At 47.1% G+C, this 23394-nt stretch overlaps 1 protein-coding gene across 1 annotated transcript in view; it reads right to left on the minus strand.

Moving 5' to 3' along the window:
- Positions 1 to 2783: 2783 nt before the first annotated feature.
- Positions 2784 to 23394, minus strand: part of LOC131294852 (protein naked cuticle homolog) — a 63541-nt gene continuing 42930 nt past the window's right edge. Inside the window, exons 2-6 of the mRNA XM_058322903.1 lie at positions 12280 to 12746; positions 5780 to 5884; positions 4498 to 5702; positions 4003 to 4413; positions 2784 to 3812 (exon numbers count right to left, since the gene is read on the minus strand). Of these exons, the coding sequence (XP_058178886.1) occupies positions 2876 to 3812; positions 4003 to 4413; positions 4498 to 5702; positions 5780 to 5884; positions 12280 to 12746 (3125 nt within the window). The 3' untranslated portion in view covers positions 2784 to 2875. The remainder of the gene's footprint in view (positions 3813 to 4002; positions 4414 to 4497; positions 5703 to 5779; positions 5885 to 12279; positions 12747 to 23394) is intronic.

Raw genomic sequence — 23394 nt, forward strand, 5'->3', positions numbered from 1 at the left:
TCATCCGTTGCCATACGAAGCGCAACAGCTGATCGAATGGACATCGAAGGTAAACAATTGGAAAAAGCTCTAGTTCAGTGGTCGGCAAACTTTCGGTGGAAGAATATTGAATGCAGATAAATTGTATGTAGTCAAAATCAATTTAAAAAAAAACCTGAATGAAATAAGCCGAGGTCTCATTTCTTTCAATTATCTTTTCGGATTTCTTATTTACGATTATATGTCGAGAATCATCGCTTATTTAGCATTTAGTTTCAGCTTGGCACTTTTGTGATATCAAACACCAGGGTACTCAAACAATTTATGTCATGTTATATTTGCATTCCTTAGTAAATGAAGGAAAACACCGTTCTTTAATTTTATTGCATTCGCGTTTATATGCTATTATCGTTGTGTTTGTGTGTGTATGCATTTACGACCGGTATAGTGGAACAAACTCCTGTGTGCTTAACCTTATTCTGCGTACGCCTCGAAAAGAAAAATCGAATAAAGTCCGTTTTGCTGCACTTCGAGGGATTTGAAACGTAAGGGTTTCATTTCGACATAGTTGTAATAAATAAACCTTAAACTAATATAAATCCTACAAGCGCACATTCTCACTCATTCATACTAAACCATAACCAGACAGACACGATTATAAAAGTGGACAGAAAGAATTGTAATAATTCAATAAAAAATAAAGTGGAGGCTAAAGGTGAAACATTGGAACAGTTTACTAATGGAAATGTAATTTTGCTTGCGGATAGTTATTGTTGTAGTAATTTATAGCGGAGTTTCCCGTGCTCAGGCCAATTGTAAGCATGTAATTTTAATGTTTTCGCACATGCACCACGGCGACGTAAGCGGCAATACTATTTGTGTTTCTGTTTGTTTCTTGTCCAGGCAAAGCTTTCGATTAGGTGACAAATTCTAATATGATACTCGCGTAGATACATTTCTTCAGCCCTCTTTTTCCGAAATCTTACTTCCTGTCTTTCCCTCTGCAATATACTATCGAAAATCATTAGTCGTTTGTATTTGTTTTAGTCATAATGGCCGTATATCTCGTCGTTGTAACCAATATGCTGGTAACGTATGCCAAATGTTGAAAAAAAAAACACCCTTCGGAAGCGGCGAGTTTGTATACCATTTCATTGGCAGGTGGGTGAAATTAATTTTCCCTTTTTTCAGATAGATATTCTAAACGTTCTGATAAATGTTGTAACAAAAGTAAAAAAACACCCTCTGGAACGATGAACCGAGTGTTCGTTGTAAATTTCGTCACGTTTACAATTCCCGTATAGTATTAAATGTTGCCTCCAAAACCCGTTTAATAATTTTGATTCTAAGCTATGAGCTAAGTTTTGCCTTAAACATAGTACTTAAAATTGCTGATCGTTTTGTTTTTGATCCGCTGTCGCTCTTTTCAATTCTAATATATTTTTTGTTGGAAACCAAGCGTCGAAATAGTTTGTTAAATGGCCATGTAGGTAGTTTAAAAAAAACCGGGGTGGGTTTGTTTCTAATTAAAGATACAGTTTGTTCGTGTTGGTTTTTTATGGATAGTAAAGTCGTAAGATTATAAAAAAAACTAACAGCTGAATAAGAAGAAAGGGTTGGATAAAATAATAGACAGGGCACAAACAAACATTCATTATTACGATTTAATAACATGAAATCAGTCTTGTAAGTTTCGTTTTCTTGTTCTCCCTTTTCCCCCATTGATCTTCCTCTAATCATCATTATTCAACTGCACTTCCGCTACCGGGTTGATGATGGTTTTAATCTATATTCTATGTACAGACGTCATGAGGGAACAGGGGATTGTTCAGTGAATGCAGTGAATGATGGAAATTAGAACATAAAATAGAAGAAAGTCTAGTCAATGAGATGATTAACGGGTCTGAGACATGTTGGAAGAGCGAGAGTATGAAAACACGGTTGTAATGCAGAAACAAAAGGATCGTGCAAGATATAACGCGAGCTTATGTGTGTAGCCTTCTCTCCCCGTACTCTTGTGGGCCCAACTGTTGTTCCCCTCTACCTAGTTCGATGATTTGGTTCCAACTAACAAAATAAATAGTACTAGCACTAGGCAATAATTATTAGCAATACTTATGCACTTCCCTCAACACGCCGCGGCCAGAAGATTCTTTTCCTCGACTGCCCCAAGCGTAAAGCGACTGCTTGTGGCGTAATGGTGCTTATATGCTATGTCTGTACAACACTTCGGAGTCGTGTCAGCTCACAGTACCCTAAGTAGTACTTTTCTACGTGCGTATACACAAGTTTTACAATGATCATCCCCTTCGTCTTAGAACTATCATAAAGACCACCCAGCTCCATACAAAACCACAAAAAAAAACCAATGAAGAGTACACACACGATCGGCGGATCGGAGCTATATAGTTTAACGTGTCAGGTTTTTATGTGGATTTTTAATTGTTTTTAACGATTGAATTTACATCATTTGTACGTTCTAACAATGGGCTTGTAATTTCACCGGCTAAACTCGACACACGCTTCATGCGTTGTTTTTGGCAGTTGATTTTTGTTTTGTTTCGTGCAGCTAGTAGATAGAGGTGATGAGATTCTTAAGTACAGCTAGAGCGAATGTGTTGTTTAGAGAGAGATAGGGAGAGAGAGAGAGAGTGTGTGTTTGTGTGTGTGTGTGTGTGTGTGCGTGACAATGGAGCTAAAAGCAACAGAACCACCCGGAGGACGACGATCGGCAACGTTGCGGTAATCGATGGGTGGTGACCACTAACGATCACGGTGGCGGTGGTGGATGAAGCCCACCAGCTGGTGGTGGCTCGCTGAGAGCCAACCAGGGGCCGGGTAGGGCATGAATTGGACTGCGGCTGCTTCCGATGCGGCCCGGAAGATACCACCAAGATCAGGACTCGTCCGGATCGTTCTCAAAGTGGTGATAATGGTGGTGAATGTGCTCATGCACGTACCGATGGACGGCCGTCGTTGAGGTGGCCGAAGCAGACGAAACGGAATGTGCCCCACTTGCCGCGGCCGTCCCGCAGTAACGCTGCTGCTGTGACTGTTGCTGACTATGTTGCGGTGATTGGGGTTGCGATTGGGATTGCTGCTGGTGATGATGTGGTGACTGGGACTGCTGCGGACGTGCCGAGGCGGACGGTTGGGGTAACGACAGTTCGTCCTCACCGTCATCCGACATGCGGATGAGGTTCTCGCACTCGCTTGGATCGGCATTGACCGGCACGGAGCCGTACTGAAGCTGTACCAAAACCTGGTCGGTTTTGGTCGCCGCCGCTAATCCCTTCTGCGCCGCGGTGCTTACTTCCGTCGTGCGCTGATGGTGTGTCTTGATGTTCTTCTTCGTTGCGGACGCGATCAGTGACTCCTTGTTGTACACCTTCTTCGGTGTAACGACCGCAATTTCGGCGATGTCTTCGCTTATCTTTAGATTCTCCAGCAGCAGCAGGTCTCCGGTAAGTGCATTCCGGTTATCGTTGCCCTGTGGGGGGATTAGTTCCTCCTTGCTCTTCGACCGTTTCAGCGCTACCGTGGGTTTTCCCGGTGTGGTGGTATTGCTATGGCCGGTTGTTCGCGTAGCTGCCACCAGCTGCATCGTGTTGTCGTCGGCCAGTTTTACCTTCGAAAGTAGCACCTTCGGACTGCGATGATCGAGCCACTGTTCGACCTGGTTGATCGAGCGTGTCAGCTTCTGTTCGGCCGAGAGATTCGGGTACTGCTGGTTGAGTAGGGCCGTGCTGAGCTTTACCGGAGCCGGATGGGAAGAGGAACGGATGGCCGCCGTAGCACCGGCCGTTGTCGCTAGGGCCAATCGGTGTTCCTTTCTATTGGCGAAGTAAAAAAAACACAGAAATATTACATTTTTGGTATTATTTGTCTCAATAAAAAGTAGGGGTTAGATCGTTAGATTAAGCACTTGTTAAGTGTAATTACCATAGCAACGAATGAAACATTTCTTGTTACCATAGTAATTTACGATTAAAACGACGCACTAGCAGGCTATTGACTACAAACCTTTTAGCCTTCGAATGATGATGGTGTAGCATTCGGTTTGGGGTGCTGGTCGTCAGTGGCTGGATGGCGGCAGCCGTAGTATGGGCAGCAGCCGCCGCCAGATGGATAGCCGTTGCCGTAGTGTTGCCTCCTCCCCCGTTAGCCGCGGCACATATTGTTTGGTGGAGGTAGGAATCGTACCCGCACAGGTTCGCCTCGTGTCCGGTGGCAGCAACCATTGAGACGAGTGCGGTATTGGCGGCGGCAATGTGTGTTCCACCGGCGAGTTCGGTCGCTAGGTTCGGTGGTAACGCTCCGTTCGCTGCCAGGAGGGCCGGATGGTGGTGGTAGTTCAGGAACACCTGATCACCGACGCGGGAAGCGATCGTGTGCGAACGGTGGCGATGCTTCGGTGAACTTTCCATCGCTTTCCTGTTGACGAGAAAAACAAAACAAAGCTGTTACGATACGCTGTTGGGTGGTAATGGTAAAAAGATTCTTCCCAAAGCGTCTTACCGATTGGGTTGAAAACAGAGACTGTTCTTCACCATGCTCTCGCGGATGATCTCGATCAGCTCCCGGCGGCACAGGGAGCTCTTCCAACATTCGCCCGGTGCAGCCGCCGCCACTCGCCCGATCACGTTCTCGTAGCAGTTCTCGTTGCCCACTGAAAGGCTGCGGGCTCGGGGTCGTCCGGTAAAATCCTCCATCGCCAGCTTTCCCCCAACGGCGCCGCTGCCCATTTTCCGCGACGAGCGAGTCTTACGGACGAGCTTCCTCTTGCTTCTCACCGCAGCAGCACCACTGGCGAGGGCTGCTGCCGACGTAGGAATAACTACCGCATCCATCGATGGAAGGGCGGTGGCTGATACTGTCGGTTCCAGGTGACAACCGGCGGCCAACGACACCATCGGACCGTCGATACAGTCACGACAGATAAGAGCTGCCGTCGAAGCTGTCGAGTGATTCAGGTGGCCGGTGCCCACCGACAGTGGGCTCTGCACATGGGACGATGCTGCCGTTTGGCTGGTATTGTTCGATGAAGGCGTCTGCTGTTGCTGTTGCAGATTGCAGCACTTTAGATTGTTAATACTTTCGTACACATTCTCCGACGGCTTGCCGAGCGAGACGGCGTTGTTTAGCGCCGCAGCCTTGTTGTTGGGTGTCCCCGTCGTTGGGCTAAGATTGTTGTGGTAGGTCGTTTCCACACCGGTCGTCATGGTGGTGGTGGCCGCTTCGGAGCTTTTGCTTAATCCCGTCGACCGATTCCCTTGGGCCGCCGATGTCAGGGCAGCTGCTTTCGACAGGTTCGATTCCTTTAGCTTCCCCGCGCTGCCGACCGCCACCGGTATCGCTTCTCCGTTCCCGTGATGGTGATGATGGTGATGCGTTTGATTAAGGTTATTAGTTGCCACCGAGGGGGACGACGCAACCCCCGTGCTGTGGTTCACTGCTCCCGCCGCTCCGGTCCGATTCCGCAGCAGCATCCGGGGGCAGTTTTCCGACGTGTCGCTACCGTCGTCGTCGGAAATGAGCTTACGGGACCGGTAGCCCCGGCGGCGGGGTGTGATGATGGCCTTCTTGACCGCCGACTTCGTTGCGGCCGTCTTACCGTCCGGTGACACCGTCAGCCGTACGTTGATGGTTTTGCTACCATAGTGAGGAACTACTACCGATTTGCCTATAGATTCATAAATTGTCGACACTATTCCGGCGATGTCCTACAAACACAGCGAATGAAAGGATTGTCAGTATTATCATCCACGAGTAAAGGCTTTCACGTCGGTATGACACTTACATCTTTGGTTATTTTCCCGTGACCATCCAGATCGTACAGAGTGAAGGAAAACTGTAAGGGCTGAGGTTTCTTGCCATCTTCCAGTGAGACGTCACAAGTGAATTCCTGTAGGAAGAAGAGGAAATAGAAAGAATTAATAACAATTAATTCAATGCAAGAATATCAAAATTATCCACGGAAACCATATTCTATATACTGTACTTCAAAATAATTGTATGTACTTCCACTCAGATCGCCCCGACGATATTGTTCAACATATGCCAATCATATTCTACAAACGACCACCCCGGCGGCAAATGAGCACTTCACGAGATTGCATTGCTGCGCTTGCTTTCCTTTTGGCGCCGACCGACTGATAAGTTCGTAACCCCTTCCCGGACCCCAGTGACACCATCGTCACCGGGGTCTCCCTGCGCTCGCTCCGGTTCTATCTGGCTCCAGTGTTGTAGCCGATAGTGAACGACGGCCACCATCCAAGCCATTTCGCAAACGGGTAAGAATGGTTTTTATTTTCTTTACATGGAAGCCCCACTTGCTTCCCCTACCGGTGGCACAACAGTTGGCAAGGTCGTTCGCGATTTGACGGCACGGCAGCTATGGAGGTGGTTTATTCCATTCCGTTTTCTGGGTGAATGTGTTTTCCCTTCCCGATTTGTATCGGACTGCAACAAATAGGGTCAGTGTATCTGTCGGCATCGATTATCGCGTGCCCTTGTGTATTGTGTACTCCTGTCCGAATCACCATCGAATATTCGATGTTGTGTTTTCTATTTTTTGGCTTGTTTGTAGACATTCGTCAGCCAAACCAAACCGTGGCATGGTTCCGTGGCGGATTAGACGAGATAAGATAAGACGAGCGTAACTGTGCAGGGAAAAGGGTAGGAGCTGATGCTCAACCCGCCATGACCGTCGTCGTCAGACCATCCTCGTAAGCAATGAATGGACGAATTTCAATCGACTTTTTGTACTGTCGCTAATTGAATCGCGGTTTTCGAGTGGGTAATTTATCGGCTTGTTAATTAGCGGCCAGTTTATCGTTTATCATTCGGGGCAAATTGTTTACTGTACAATAAAAGCATTCGGTTATCATGTCCAATGAATTCATATCTTACTTCATATTTGGCGAAATGTTAACAAAGCGATCGCAATTTACACGTTAGGATTATTTAAAAGGATAGTAAGAATAGTTTAAATCTTCCTTTCACCTTTTAAAGCTAAGTTTACTTATTAACTTGACAGTAATGGTTTAGCATTCAGTAGCTTTTAAACGATAGCATCGAATGAACGGTGGTATCGTATTGCGTTTTAAAAACTATGTATGCCAAACCACTGGATTTGGTTTCTTCATTCTTTCAAGTCAATGTAACGGCACTAGTGATTTAAACAATAAAATCACACATAATGCATGAAGATGTTTGTGATGTAAAGTAACAAGTTCAAATAGTTCTAAGGTAAGTGATCCATATCGATATAAGTCTTATCGGCTCTAAAACGGAGCGTTTAATCGCAAGTCAAGACTGTGGATCAAAATACTTCCGGTTATCCCGGTAACTAAAATAGCGGATCGCGCTTATCGAATGGGTTTAATTTGATAGTGGAATAAAACATGCGATGCGACGGATTTGACTCAGTTTTCCCCTACAAAAAACGTTAAATAAACCTCTCCAGTTTGGAGTAGTCCAAAGCTTTTTCTTTTTACTTTCCCCATTCCGTATCGCTCGCATGCAAATTGCTCGTCGGTGAAGCGAAAACAATTTCCTCCAACCGACGCCAATTGTTGTGTGTGGCACTAATCATGCTTGTCCGTCCTGATGGGTTGGCGCCCCGAAGGCAAATCGACCGTAGCAGCAGACGCAAGATAACGATTACATCATGCACATTATTGCCGTGCCATTTGTGCCATCATAATGGGCATCTCTGATGGGCCCGTGGCCGATGGTCCCCGATGCTCAATGAACGGGACACAACAATCGGACGTTTCGTTACACGCCGGTTTCGCAGACTGTCCTCCTATCTGCCCCCATCGGCTCCGCTATCGAATTGGTACATCTTTCCTCGTCGGCCAGCCTTATGGGCCTTCTGCCCCAGGGGGGAGGGTGGGGAGAAAATAGAAGAAACATTAGAGCGCCCATGATCATTCCCGGCGTGCGTAAACTAGTTTCATTAGTTTCACGGTGCCTTTTTTTCCCCCATTTTTCCCCCACCGTTCTTTGGGAGCACTGGATCTCGTCTATTAAATGCGTTGCTTTATGGATTTTAATACCCATCGCTGGCCACGGTTGTATCCGAGATCAGCGATCTTGGTTCTCGGGCCTGGTCGTTTACAAACGTGTTATCGAAATGTTCAGATCATTAGCGACCGCGGCCGGAGGATGGGACGGTGAGCAAATGTCATCAGCATTCCACCTTTATTCTCGTTCTCGTCAATGGTTTCACCGTTCAGGTTCATAATCAAATAGGCCACACTTGTTAAAAAGCAAAGTTGTGCGATTGTTTCGATTTAAAATTATTCATACTCTTTGCAGAATGCAGATTAAGTTTGAGATTTTCTTTTATTTAGTTCCCTCACAAAACATTTTCTTAAGATTAGCTTTCGGATCCTACTTCTCTATAACTTCCAGCTCGTTAAACAGAGTAATACGTTGAATCCTTTTCGAAATGAGCATCCGTGGCGTAAGTAACCTTTTACCAATCAAAACGCAAAAGGAAACATTTGTCCGACTCAAAGTAAAACCCGTCCCAAATGGAATTTGGAATGAAATTTGTGTGCCGATGTCGCCCACCCCCTCTGCCGACTCCTTTCAAAGCAAACGAAAGCGCTTAAGTCTTTTCCCAGTGGTGCTGACCATTTCTGAGAAGATCCGGACCTCACCGCTTTGCCGCTTTGATTATGACAGCGAAATCGTAGAGCCGATCGTAAAAATGGTCCGGGCCCTGAGAGGCGAGGGTTTGATTTACATAAATACGCGATCGCAACCCGCACGCTAACCTTCGTCCCGTTGAAAGCTGAAGGAGAATATAAAAAATACATATTTTTAATGGACTTTATTATGGACCGCTCTTTCGGCATTCAAGTTCAAGCTCGATAACATTCGAGGCAAGGTAAACTTCATCGCTTCACGGCAACACATCTTGGACCCAAGGGGGAACCGAACCGGGGGTCTATGGGGCAACTTTAAACTGTTTCCTAGATGGCAAAAAGATGCCGGGCGTGATAAAACAAATGTTGAAGAAAAAATCACAACCCAATCACTGCCGCTGCGCCCTTCGCCAGATGGTTTTTGGCCCGGTGGGTTCACATGTAGCAGGAGGAGTGAGTATCAAACGAGCGTAGCATAAATAAATAAATGCTCAAGCCTCGTTAACCGTCCCTCGCGCCGACGATCCGCTGATGGATGATCGGATGGGACGCGTTCAGCTGTACGCCACGGCGAACCATTTCAGCTTCGTTTCCATCTTCGTCTCTTTGCACGGCGCGGGCTGATCCTTCCAACACGTTCTTCTGTGCCCCTTCTCCCTCTCTCTCCATTCACGGGTTTGTTTATCAATGAACACAAAACTCACATACTCGCCCCCCATCGCAAACCCTTTGCGAAGGGTTTTTGTTTTGTTATGTTTTGAGACGGCAACCAAATTGATTCCCGCGGGTACGCTTTCGCTAATATTTTTCCTTCCTTTCTTTGACCCTAAACTGTTTTCTTGCCGGCCGAAAGTGACGTCATTTTGCCGAACGGTCGGCATCGTTCGTTAAAAGTTTAATGAACCAAATACCCATCATCATCGTCCGAAGCAATAAAAGCGATGAAAAATTGATTCATGTAAACGGGCGACAATAGGAAAACAGACAACCATTTAAGTATAATCTCAATGGCCTTAGTGTTTTTCGAGCTTCGAGGGGAGGAGGGGATGGTGTGTAATTCCTCTGATAGGGTGTTTTTTTTTTTAATTTAATTTGTGTTGTCCTTTGATGGAGGAATTATAAAACATTCCATGTAATGGCCCACAGACCTAATCGCGCGTCCACTCACCCCATTCCACCACCAGAGTCAGGGCTTGAAGCCCGCAGCAGTAGAAACATCAAGTGTCGTTCCGGTTCCCCCAGACGCGCGGTGTGCGGGGAGCGGCGGCACGAGCTGTGCGGAAAAGTGCCTTCGATACGAAAATAAATAAATCAAATCATCAACGACCACGAATTCCGCCGTCACTCCCCCCATCGTCAATGTGATTCTTTCCCTCCCCCTCCCTGCTTCCCAGAGCGTGGAGATTGGAAAAGGCGGCGGCTTCTTTTGGCGCGGCACAAACACGGCATTCTCCTGTCATCTGTTGACCAGCACCACCGGCTCCTGCCCCTTCTCCTCCTTCACCAACCCGTGCACCGCGACGTCACGTCACTTCTCCGCGCTATCAGCCGCGGGGCCGCATCCATCCACAACAGCATATCGTCGTCGTGGTCGTCGTCGTCGGCGGTAAGTTTCACAGAGAAGAAACACAGAAAAGAGCCGCCCGACCGCGCACACTGATAAGCGGAGCGCGCTGCAGAGCGTTGTCAAACGAGTGAGTGTCCGCCCTCCGTCCGCCTGGCGCTTTCCCCCCACTCGGTCGTTCCACCAACAACCACCGACAGGCCCTTCGTGATGGGCACATAAGCGGGCAAATATATACGAACACGTTTCCATCCGCAACGAGTCAACGGTCGGTGTGGCACAGGGTCGGGTGGATTGAACAGTGTCTGGCATGAGGTGGATTTACATTTCACTTCAAATTATTTTGTTGGGACATTTGCTTGAAACCACAAAATACAGTTTGTACTAGCGTCGGATTGACTCTTCGTCAAATTTATACCAACAATATAATCATCTTCCTTTTTAAATGTCAGAAAATCTCTAGTTGGGTACTTTCCGAGGAGAGTTACAGCGACCAATCGATCGGTAATCATCCATTGGTAGTACCGGGAGGTGCCAAAATTTGAGTATTGAACCCATGACTTCCTGACAAGATGGGTCCTCACGCTACCGCTGTGGCATAAATTTCCCTTAACCAGTGAAAATAAGGCCTAGTGTTACTGAAATACAAACACAATGACCGATTTAAATGAAACCTTTTTTCACACAACGCAACATTCACAACTTATACACACCGGGATATATTTGATAACTTGTCGTGGGAATTTCAGTTTATGAGTACTAGTTTGAAGCTAGGAAGCGATTTACTGTAGTTTAAAATTTGCTTAATACAACTAAGCATGAACTGTGTATTTTAGAATTTTATATTTGAGGAAAAGGATAAATTACAAGTGCACATATGTCAGTCCCAATTCCTCGCAATATCGCACTTCGAATTGTTCGCTTATCAACAATGGATTACAATCAATTACATATCACCATGGAATGGTACGAAGAAAAAAAAAACACAAAAACACACACACTTATCAATTCATACCCAATGCCTCCGCCGGCCGGTTCGCTCCTCCATTACCGATTGGAGGGCCCACCTCAACCCTCGCCGGATGACATTCACGATGTACGGCCGCGGAAAGGACTTCGTCGCCGGGGCGGCACCGGACCCCGTCCGTCCGGGTTCGTTCGGCTCGGTGGTGTGTACTCATTGAATGAATGTAATCGCGAATCATAAAAAGTAGTACAATAAATCGGCAAACTTCAAACAGGCCGCATACTCACACACGGTCCCTCTCCTCTTGGTCCCCTCCCCATTAGGCCCTTCTCGCTGAGGGAGTGTGTCTCATTGTCGGAACCGACGGAGGTAGGTTTTCCTCTGATCGATTCCCTTGGTTTGCGGTTTGTTTGCTCGTTTCTCTCCCCTTCCCAGCAACTCCCTATCGAAGCTGATGATGCCGTATAGCAGGGAGGAGAGTCCCATCGAGAAGTATGTTCGCGCAATGTTATGCATTCGCGGTCACGCCGACATTCATTTGATCAAGGCTTGGCGAGACTGGCTGCTTTAGCTCAGCGAGGTCGGTTGCTTCTTCCCGCTAGTATCAGGGGTTGGTTCTACTGAATGGGAAGATTCCGCTTCGGAACACAGAAGGTGGACTTAGGACATCGCAGCCATTATCTGCCTCAAGCAACAATCAATTTCGTCAACAACGGGCCATATGCCATATGGTCGTGCCGGCTGCATTACTTCTAACAGACGGCCTCTGACAGGCAGACCTTGTAGCTCTGACCTCTTGCTCTAAGAATCCGCAAGGTCCAGACGTACCGTTATCGCCTATCAGTCAAGCCGGAGCGGAGACTAGGGTAAGATCATCCGTATCTAATTGGTTTATGGTAGGCATGACCTATAACTGGGACGTGCATAAATTGTGAAGAGAGAATTTCTATCTCCTGAGCTCACAGCATACATCAGCAGAATGTTTTTACTTATGGCCTCGCAAGCTTTGCTTGTTTGCAACCCTTGCAGTAGAGTAAACCCTAACCTAACGTAATATGGTTTTCGATGAGTATGAGAGTCCATAACCGAGTGGATGGATTCGCACTTACCTCTAATCGCACCCGATCGGGATCACTCCGGATAGTGGCGGCGGTGGTGTTGATGGTGTTAGTTGCACCACCACCGCCGGAACCACCAGCCGTCCCCGCCATACCCGCCGCCCCCTTGTTGCCCGAGCACTTCCGGAAGGCGTCCTTCGGCGCTTTGTGATGCTGCGAGGTGGCGGACGTGTGAAGGTGCCCGTTGTTGCCCGACTGATGAAGGTGGCCACCGGCACTGGGCTGATGATGGTGATTGTGGTGATGCTGCTGCTGCTGTTGGTGGTGTTGGTGCTGGTGGTGATGGTGGGATGCTTTGGTCTGGCCGGTGCCAGCACCGGCGCTCGAGGACGACGACTTCACCTTCAGCATCTGCTCGCGGTCGCTGGTCAGCAGGAGGTCCGGCGGGGCACTACAGGCCGACGGGGCCCGCCCGGGGTAGATCAGTTCCTCCGAATCGGTTGCACATTCCTGCAGCACTGTGGATGGATTGGGACAACACAAAAGCAAAAGTTTTAATCTACGAAAAGTGTACCGATGATGATGAGGTGTTGTTTCAAGCCCGGAAATATTTCATGGATTGTAGAGGGAACATTGGCGAGGAGGAGCGCTGGATTGCTTCGGTTTCACTCGAGCATCCCCCGTTTCTCAATTAAGCAGACACATGAAAGAGAACTCGCGCGTACTCAATGAACCGAACCTCAAACGAATTCCTGTCAATCGAATGACGTCGCAGCGCTCGTTTGCGGCCGTAAACAACTCCCTACGCTCGCTCCAAGGGGGTACTTGAAAGGCGCGAAAAATCAAAGCACATCACTCACAGCTTCGCGGAAACCGTGTGGCTCGCTAATGGGATCTATTTCCTTCCCCCCTTCCCGCTTCTTCCGCTGACACTTTTTCTTTAATTATTTCGCTCAGCCGTCGGTCGCTGGCAGCATTTGGATATTTGTTTCCTAGTTTCGGTTTTCTTCCAGGTTCCTCCTCCTCTCACAGATGGGTTTTCTCCTGGCCACACACTCACAAACGGTTGGCGCGATTGGAATGCTTCACTTTAAGGCACACTTGCGTGCCGTTTCGCCTTTGATCTTCGCTTCAAACGGATACCACAAACGGGTGGAAAAAAAAACTGGGACGGTACCGGGGAAGATGCCCCGAACGCACACGCCTGATCGTCTTAATGATGGTGGCCTGTTTTTGCGTCATCGTGTTTGCGTGCGCCGTACTGTTTGGGGTGTGGTGGTGGTTTTTGGGGCGAAAGAGTTGTCACTCCCCGCGACACGCGGTCCTAATGGTGCGCGCGCGCTTCTAGCGTTCCGCTCAAAGTGCTTACCAACAACACTGGCCGCACACCATCTTCTAATGGTTCGTCCTCCTTCAACACCGAATTCGGGTCTCCCTTCAAACGGCGGAGCAGCAGCAGCAGCTGCCTCGGGGTGGAGGAGAAGATCTCCATTATTGAACACCGCAACTTTGTTTGATGGGCCAAAACGGCTGTGCCTGCGTTTCGGTGAAAAACGGGAAAAAAGCCGAAAACACTTTCGACAAACACTGAAGTGCCCTCGAGGGACCGTACCGTCGGCGTTAATGTCCTTGTTGACAAACGAGACCGCCGGGGGGGACGAAAGCGCACTTTCGCAACAGTACTTGTGGGTGAAAATCGGAACCATTTTTCCGAACCTAACACACATCCTCATTTCTTCACACTTCTTTTATTGTTTCGCCCGTTTAAAAAAACAGGGGTTCCCAGTTTTTGAAATGTTAAATCACTCCACAAATCTAACACCTTCTCTACTGGTTCTGTTTTGGGGAGTGAAGGAAATTAATGAACGGAAAAACAACTACTAGCACAGCAGGGGTAGCAAACAAATAAGTGGAAAGATAAATCAATTCGTGGATCAAGAGGATTTTACGGGCTGCAGCGCGTTCGGCTTGAAAGGAAATCCGACCGAACTTAAAAAGAACACGAGCGCCATAAATTCCTCGGCGGATGCGATCAGGAAAAGATCAAAGAGTTTGAATCACATGTGAGGGCGTTGGTTTTTCTTCCTTCCGTGATCCTTCCTCGAGGAACGAAACGAGGTGCAAACTGTACTTCCTTTGTTGTGTTTGAACCGTTTTTACTTTATATTCCCCCCATCGCACAAGAGAATAAAAAAAACAACCACACAGTAGAGCTTTGTGACCATCATCGGAGCATTTCTTGTGTTTCACAGGTTGAACAAGGAGGATGCAAATGAAATTCGTTCAACCCCAGGCCAAGAACCCAAGTGACTGAAAGTCGATTTGTTATGCTGCATCAACGTAGAAACCAACGTCATTATTTCCTGAAAACACACGTCAAAGGGAACCGGCTGGTGTGGTTTGTTTAATTTCGACAGACTGTAGAGAATGAGCGGAACGATTAAAACTGGCAAGCGACGTTGTTCATACGCTCGTCCGCGACCTATATTGTGATTTTTGTAATGAACGAATTCTCGATGCAGCAAAGATGAAAGAACGCCTTGGCGGATCGGCGTCGACACGAAAAGTCGTGTCGAACGTTCCGGTTCCGTTTGCTCTCCCCCTTCCTGGTCGACGTCATGCTGAACTGGTAGCAAGCAATTTTAAATTACTTCCTCCACGTGGTGCCAAGCACAAGGGAGAGGAAAGGAAGGCCCCCGCTCGTAGAGACCTTTACGTATCATACTTTTTTAATTAAGGCATCTAAGGAAGTGATGTTCCATTCTACTTAGAGTAATCTCCATTTTCTTTCTGAGTAGAAGAGAACGGAAGAACCGTAGCCTGTAACCGTAAAAAAAACTTCATCTCTGTGGCCCATGCAATGCAATTAATTTTATACGTTTCGCTAGAGGATTATTTACGCTCATTTAATATTTATATGGGCGAAATGAAATGCATTCCCGTCAAAATCAATTACTCCAACGTCAACAACATCTTTTGTTCCATCCTAATAATAATTACTCTTCCGTACCGTCTGTGGCTCTACCGAATTTTCCAAAAACTCCTGCAGCGAAATGAATTTCCCGTCCACCGAAAGGATAATACATGATTGTCAGCGCGCTTCATTTGATTGAGCCCGAAATTTACCATTCAATTTCCCACAACGAATACGTCCGAATTTTCGGCGAAAACATGCCAACATTCGGGTCCGGGGTTTGCCACGTGTGACCCCTCCTCTTTTTACCGGCCCTGCGTTTTCCCTAGCCAACCGACCGGCCACTTTATTTCGGTGGTTCGGTGGTAAAATGGAAACGTATGCTCCAATGCACATATCGACATCAACCGCTCAATTGCACTCGAATCGATCGAAAACGAACGACCGGCCCAGAGTTGTTTGTGCAGATGACGCTATGGTATGCATGAATTTATCTACAGATGAAATGTTTAATTAAAATTTTAAATTGAATTCCACAGGACCTCCTCCTCCCTCCAGCACCAGTGCGATGCCGAAAAATGTATTCTCATTTCGGATGGCTAGATAAGGGATTAGTACCAATGAGCCAAAAGGTTTTATTGGATAGTACGTCCTCTTCTATGGCTGGAAAAATACATGAGAGGAGAAGAACCACATATTCACGCTTTTAACATAGAGTTATTGGTCGGTAGATGTTCCTCATTTCGCTGATTTTTTTTCTAGATCAGATCAAATTGGATGCTAAATTGCCTGCAAACGTTTTCTTTTAATAAAAAAAAACAGTTTCATTCCATCTGGCAAAGGAAAGCGCAAGTGTAGATTATTGAAAGAGTGGAGAGAAAATGCAAAAAGATATTGGAATCCCCTTTTTGGCACCGAATCACGCCGATAATTTAATTGAGAAAAATCGTGCAGCGAAGCGGACCGAAATTTTTCGGCTGCAATCCTTTTAGTTTATTTGGGAGCCAACTACCCAAACTAGTAAACCAATGAGCCGTGAATGGAGAGAAAAGTTTTTAGGAATGGCCGGTGGCGGTTTGTGCGATGTGTGCGCACTGTGCCGGTACGTGATTGGTGAGCTAAACGAACGGATTAGCAACGGCTTTGCCCGTTTTAGGCAATCAAACGGTGTTTCAGAGGTTCAGCAGCCGTATCGAACGGATGCATGCAAACGGCATGTTTCCCCAACGGACAATTTGGCGGAAGGTGGAAAAAGACGCGAAATCCTGACACCGTCTCTCGAAAAGTTCGTTCCATTCGACATCGGAGCGTTGTAGTGGCACGCTGTGCGATAAGAGCTCGAGGGAGCAGAAATAGACAGACAGACAGGCAGAGTGAAAGCTATCGCTTTTGGGCACTCGATTAAGCCCTGGTCTTTGGGATTGGCCTGTCGTCGTTGTTCGGCTCCTGGCACATGAGGTTTCACACTAGTCACTGGTAGGATGCAGGAAAATTCAGCCAATGATATTTTCACCAGCTCAGAGAGAAAATCACCATTGCAGAAATGGCTGGGCGAACAACTTTTATCACATAACACCACCAGCATGCGAATGGTCGTCGTGACCTGGATCGAAAAGTTTTCCCATTTAGTTCCGAATTCCTTGCAGAAAAAGCCAGCACACACACACACACGTACACAAAGATGAGGAAAGCGTGCCTTTCAGGTGAACCGGGTTGATTTTCGAAACTATTTTCAAAAGCCAAAATAACATTCCTCATCCCAGCCGTTCAGTCCCGTGTGCGTGTGCCAAAACGCTTGTGCCGTGATTGTTGGAATCGTGAGCCACACAAATCAGGAAACCCTATTTTTGCATTCGCATCACGAAGGAATGAATTTTACGACCCTTTTAAGTACGAAATTAGCTGCTCGAGCGAAACCTCCACATTAAATTGGTTGGCTCCTAATCGTGCAACCTTTCTGGGGAGACCTGGGGGCTGGTGGTAATAAAATAAATCGATTGACGCGAAGGCACAGCAGAAGGATTGCCAATTTCCGGCCACCAAATCCAAATTCGAGCTGCACGAACGGAACGCCGTCCAATACAAAGTAAATCCACTTTGCGCCTTTCGTTCGGACACCTAGCGTTGCGTGACTAAATTTTTTATGGGGACAGTGCGCGGAACAAAACAAACATATTGGAAACGATTAATTGGTTTGGGCAAATGGAAAGTAAAATCAAATTGGTAAGGAACGAATGGAATGGAGAACGCAGCGGTGTAGAAACAAAAGTGTAAAGTTCTTAGTCACGCATCCACCAACTATATTTAACACTCGTAGATAAATGACAGAAAAAAACGCCGAAATAAATGCCCTTCCAAAATAAGATCAAACGAAATACACCGTCCACGCACGAATTTATATCGCGAGGACGCATTCGGTTTCGGCCACTTGCGGAACTGCCGAACGATTTTTCCAGCACTTGGATTAACGTCGTGTTTTTGGTGTTTATTTTTCTCGGCGATTTACGCCCAACTCACCACCTTCCAAACGACAATGACTAAGAAAGGGCACCATCTTACGGAGGCGGTAAAATAATCTCACAGAAGAAAACCGAAACCGGTGGCCCATATGGCACACGCAACAAGAAGCTGAGAAAGAAAACACGCCCCTCTCGCTGCCCCAAGGAGCTGCGGGCATCATCGAAGCATAACTGTTGCGCTGATGACGATGTTGAGTTGTTGGCACCAGGCTCGGGGAAAATATAGCCCCAAAATGTAGCCGGAAAAGTAGAAGGAAACCCCCCCCAGGGGCCCCCGGAAAAAAAGGAAGATACACAGTAGCGGCAGCAGAACAGACGACAGAAATGGACCGAAAAACTAATAGCGTGTCAGCGGTCCATCCATCCATCCGTTCGTCCATCCAGCGCTGCGCTCCTGCCCCTTTTGCCCCCTCCCATTTTCATGCCCGGTTTCACGGTTCGATAAATGTCGAGGGAACATCTTCGCGAACTAAAAACATCTCCGAGCAGGATGGAACCGGGTCGCGCGGGGCGATGATGTGGGGCTTTTCGCGGCTTTGAACTTTCCGACGCCAGTTTTTCCAAGGGCCAGACGCGGTGGGGGAGAGGGTAGGTTGGCGCGTCAGCATGCCCGTGTGGACGACCCGGTTTTTTGATGCAGAGAGCCGAGCGCCCGCAGCCGGTGTTTGATGTGACAATAAGAAACCACTTTTGGCCGAATGGCACGACAGAGGGAGGGAGGACCGGGTAGAACGGAACGGAGGTGGCGCACAAATATGTCTTTCTTCGTGTGAGCGCCAAAAAAAAACATAAAAACAAATAATAAAAACAGAAATACATTCCCAAGCCACTCCTGCACTCTTTGCGCGTTTTGCTGATGCAATTTACAGATGTTGAATTTTATAGCTCTTTATTGCGAAAAGCGGCGGCAAACCCGTTCCCCTCTGGCAGCGAAAATGCAGCGCCGAAGAAATACCCCGACGGTTCGCTTTTCTTTTTTCTTTTTAATAGTGAGGAAAATTAAACCGGCGAGCGGAAGGATGATGGAAATGGAGTAAATTAAATAAGACGAGCGTACCGTTATGGACAATTAGTTCGGGTCGTAATTTAAGTCCTGGATTCCCGGGGGGTAATTGCATTACGGTGTACAAATAAGGACTACGTGGTTCGGAAAGAGTCACTCATTTCGACAACATTTTTTTTAGAAGCAAAAATTGGTAAGCATTCCGCTGCATGTAATATTAAAACATAAAATGGGAAATATTCTAGTTTAGTTTTATTTGAAACAAAACGAAACTTATGATTTCCTCTAAAAATACATCAGAATAACAGTGGCTCATGTCTCATGTTAGGTTCCATTTCCCACTTCAACCTTTGAAGGGCGCCTGGGAGCTACTACAAGCAATTAAATCCCTTACCGCTGCCGGGCGGTGTTTCGTTTGGATAATCCATCTCAGAAAAACCCGAACAGTGCAACATTCTAAAACAGCATACTTCAGTTGCTGCTCAAGTGGCCAGGCATTCCCGGATGCAGGGGGCAACTGCACGGAATTTCGATTGATGTCACCAGCACCGGGGTGGTTGTGGTTTTGTACAAGGAATGCAGGCAGGTTCGAAACACCAACCGGGCTGATCTTCTGAAGCAAAGCAACGAAACCGCAGCACTATTACGACACAAACCAGACCCGGCCGGGCCTATTTTCAAGTGGTTGTTGCCGGCCTACTGTAGCGGTGAACAAGTGGAGCGGTGGGTTTCCCTCCGATGGTGAGAAATGTTGGTTCGTTTTATTTTTTAGTTGTTCGGTTCGAAATCACTCGAAAATGCCATCGAACAATGGAAACCGGGTCGAAACCATAAGCCAGGATCGACGACACACTCCGGGTGGGATTTTGGTGTTAGAAATTTAGAAACAATTCCATTCCCATGTATAACCCGATCGTAAAGTGGAACGGGTTTCCATTACAATGAGAAAACACTTTTTCAGTAGCAAATCGTTGAAAGTTTGCTTCTATGAAAATGATGGTTACAGAATCCAGAAGGTTGAATTTACTGAGAAATGGGAAGTCACTTCAGTGAAGCTATTCAAATTATATCAACCATCTGGTGACAGGCCATCCCCCGTACTTCCAAGACCGTATTATAGTTTTATAATAGTTTGCTCCGTAGTTACCGGATGGAAATGTATTCGAAGCTATAAAAACTGGCTTCTTCCTAGACAGGACTTGTCATCGTTCGTTGTTGCGAGGTGAAAATATTTGCCTGCCAGCGCGATGACAGCTCTGTCGAGCTGCCCGACATTTCCACATTCCGTGTTCCGTGGGAGAAAACTTTTAATCGAAAACATTCCATCCCCTGTGGCCCAGTGTCCGGCGGGCGCATTCCCGAATCTCTCCCTGCGAACTGGCAAACACGAGCATTACGTTGATGAAATATGTCCCAGACGTTTGTTGGCGCTTCGGGAAACACAATTTCCTAAAAATCTTTATTCCCTCGAGAGTCCACGCCATTGGTGTTGGTTACGGAGGCGATGAAAACGTCCATGTAGCGTTTGCCACAGCTAGCGCACACATGCTCAGGCTAGAGGACGAATTGCATATGCTTCCCCAAAAAAGGAACGCCACCGCGAGGGGATATATTTTCCGTGCGGGGTTTCAACTCGATGCAAAGGCATGCAGAATATGCATTTGTTTACCAGTCAAGCTGACAAAACTACCCGACAACGACTAGACACACAGTGTCAACGGTAGGTTTTAGGTTGGTTAGATTTGTAGATTAATTAAAATGTATCACACATACACACGTCACGCCGGGTCCCTGACAGCGTTGACGATGACGGCGACGACAGCAGCGGACACCGCTTTTTAATGGCGCTCCAAACACGATGTCGCTCGGAGTTAGACAAAAAAGTAGAAATGAAACAAGAAACAGGAAAGGCAGCATGAGGCAAAGTGCCAACCAGTTCACTAGAGGTTGCTGCTTTCCGGTCCGGCAAGAAATCAATTAACCGAGTGCGAACCGTGAACCAAACCAACCGCAAGTGCGAGTGTGGTTTGCCGTCATCCTGTCAGTGTGTGCCGGTCTTTTAAAACGGTGCGCGTCCTCCCAGCAGTGAAGCGGTGGATATGAATGTCCCCGACGACTGTCACTGGATGGTGATAGTTTGCCCTTTTATTACGCCGAGTGACCGAGTTCGGCGTAGATCTGATCTCTTTTCGTCCGACGATCGTTCGATAGCGGGTCGGGGAGATCGTGTCAAATGCCCCATCTTAGTGTCGGTAGAGATGTTCACTGGTTTGCACATCAACCTGTACTCTATTCCCGTGGGACACTCCAGTCATTTGAAGCATGATTCGAAACATTTACACAAGTGAAGGTAAATCATTGCACCGTTGTGAAGAGAGTGCAGCCGCGTCACATTCTCACATGTCAAACGATGAATCTAATTGGATAAATATAAAGGAAGGAAAACAAAAATGTCTCGCATACATCACGAAAGGGGCGCCCGAAACGCGACATCGGCAGTTACATTTCTCCACGCTAAACGCCAAAGTGTGCGGGCAGGCAACCTCTTTTCGTTCGTTTCGTACGGTTTCCTTTCGGTTTTTTGATGGACGTGAAATGCTATCCTCACGACTCGCCGTCCAGTGGTGTGACGCCACATTAAACCACACCGCCGCCATCATGACGACGATACCACTAACCAATTGCTGCTCCAGCTGCTGAACCGCATATTGGCGGCTTGTGTCATTCCGCGATGTGGCCGGAAGAGTTTTCTACAGTCGAATCACGCCGCGGCACAGATTTTTCCAGCCATCCATCCATTCATCCACCGGAACACAACGGGCACCTTCTTTTTGCCCCTTTTACTGGCCAGTCGTGATGGAATTTCACCGTAACGTGTCATCAGCAAAACCCCACCATTCCCGTGTGCGCCTGCGATACACAATAACGTTACTTTTTTCCCCTTTATTTTTATTAGTTTCAGTGCCCCGTTGTATTCTACTATTGCTCGCGTTACCTTTTCCTCCCGATGGGGGCGCTGCGGCCCCGGTGAAATCGGACCGACACCCGGCATCGTTTAAGGACGGGGTGGTGGATTAGACCCTCACGGATCAGGAAACCTGCCCCCACCCTCTCCTGTCGTAACGAATGGCACAGCGTGGCTTTGGTGGCGGCCACGAAAATGTCATTTCCAAACCGCAACAAACAACACAACCGTGGCCTTCTCTCGCCTGGTCGGATCGTGAGTAGGCGATAAAATTAAACGTGGCAAACCGACACCGCCGGCCAGGGGAAAAGCTCACGCAGCATACGCGATCAAACCGATCCGAGAATTTTGCTGCTGCTTCCGCACACGTTCACGAAGCTGTGATGCTGAAGATATTAAGCGTAATGGTAAACGAAACAAATCCAGCGGAAGGTGAACAATGCCCTTTTAAGGGCGATGGTTTTATTGTCGGTTGTGATTGGAGAGCGGGAAAGAGGGAAAAAGGTTTAAATGACCATGGCGATAAAGGCACGAAATGATGAAACATAAAATCATTCATTCACACCGCACTGAAGCAGTTCTTAAATTGGTCGATTGGGGAAAACATCCCCCCCAAAACCAGCGATCGACCAGGATGATAAAAAAAATGCATTGTTGACTGTTGAGTTGAGTTGTTGAGGAAAAACTAGAACCAAAAATCGAATTTAAAGTATGGTTTTAAATTACATTCGTCGTGTTTACAAACCCCTTTTTACAATTTCTACAAAATTGGACGAGTAAACATGTTTCATAAAATGAAGAAAGCCAAAAGAGACCTCGTAATCACATCAAAAGAAACCAGCGACACCGAGGCCCGTCCGGCCCAACATTTGCTAATTGGTGAGTTAGCATGGGTGCACTAATTTAATAAGCGCACATATTAGCGCGACCAGGACAAGGAGGATATGCGGCATCGTCTCATCTCGTATTTGGAAGCTTGCCGAAATACGAAACTTGGTGACACAACACGACGTTCGTGTAAGCAGCTTAACTACAAATACTTGGCGAATAACTTTAACAAATTGAATGTATTATAGAGAAAAAATTGAAATTAATAATAATTCACAGCGTCACGTTGAGAACAAGCGCATGCGAGGAAGAAAAATGCTCCTCCATGGTAGAAATAATTATGAACTGTCATAATTGTTAAATTAAAAACACCCTCATGCTACCACGTCCAACGTTGACACGATTGATGGCCAGAGAACGGCATCGGGTTGCATAAAAAAAAAACCCCTAAATGACCACAATTCCCCCAAAAAGGTTAATGGAAAATAACGAACGCCATCTACAGGCAGCAGCCTGGTGGTGCATGGAAAAAAGAACATACATTTTCAAAGCACACTTACACACACCGCAAAATTGGGGGCAAAGGCGAGCGAAAAAAGAAAGTATTTAATTTAAAAACTGCACATGAAATATGAGATGTACCCATGCATTCTGGGGCCGGGTCATCATCGTGCAGTCAACAGTCCGTCGTCCCCGGCGCGATGGATCATTGCCACCGACGACACACGACCCGGCGTCCGCTTTCCACACGAGCCGCGAGATCGGTTGACGTTAATGGTTCCACCATGCCGGCGAGATGGATGATAATCGACCCACCGTAAGGGAAAAGGGTAAACCCTGGGAGGAGGGGGTGTATGTGTCGGTGTGTATCGAGAGATTGAGTTTAAATTGATTCCGCACGCCCGACACGGCGGGCAGATCGAGGGAGAAAGATCTG

Source organism: Anopheles ziemanni, chromosome 2 (assembly GCF_943734765.1).
Source record: "Anopheles ziemanni chromosome 2, idAnoZiCoDA_A2_x.2, whole genome shotgun sequence".
Taxonomy (NCBI): Eukaryota; Metazoa; Arthropoda; class Insecta; order Diptera; family Culicidae; genus Anopheles; species Anopheles ziemanni.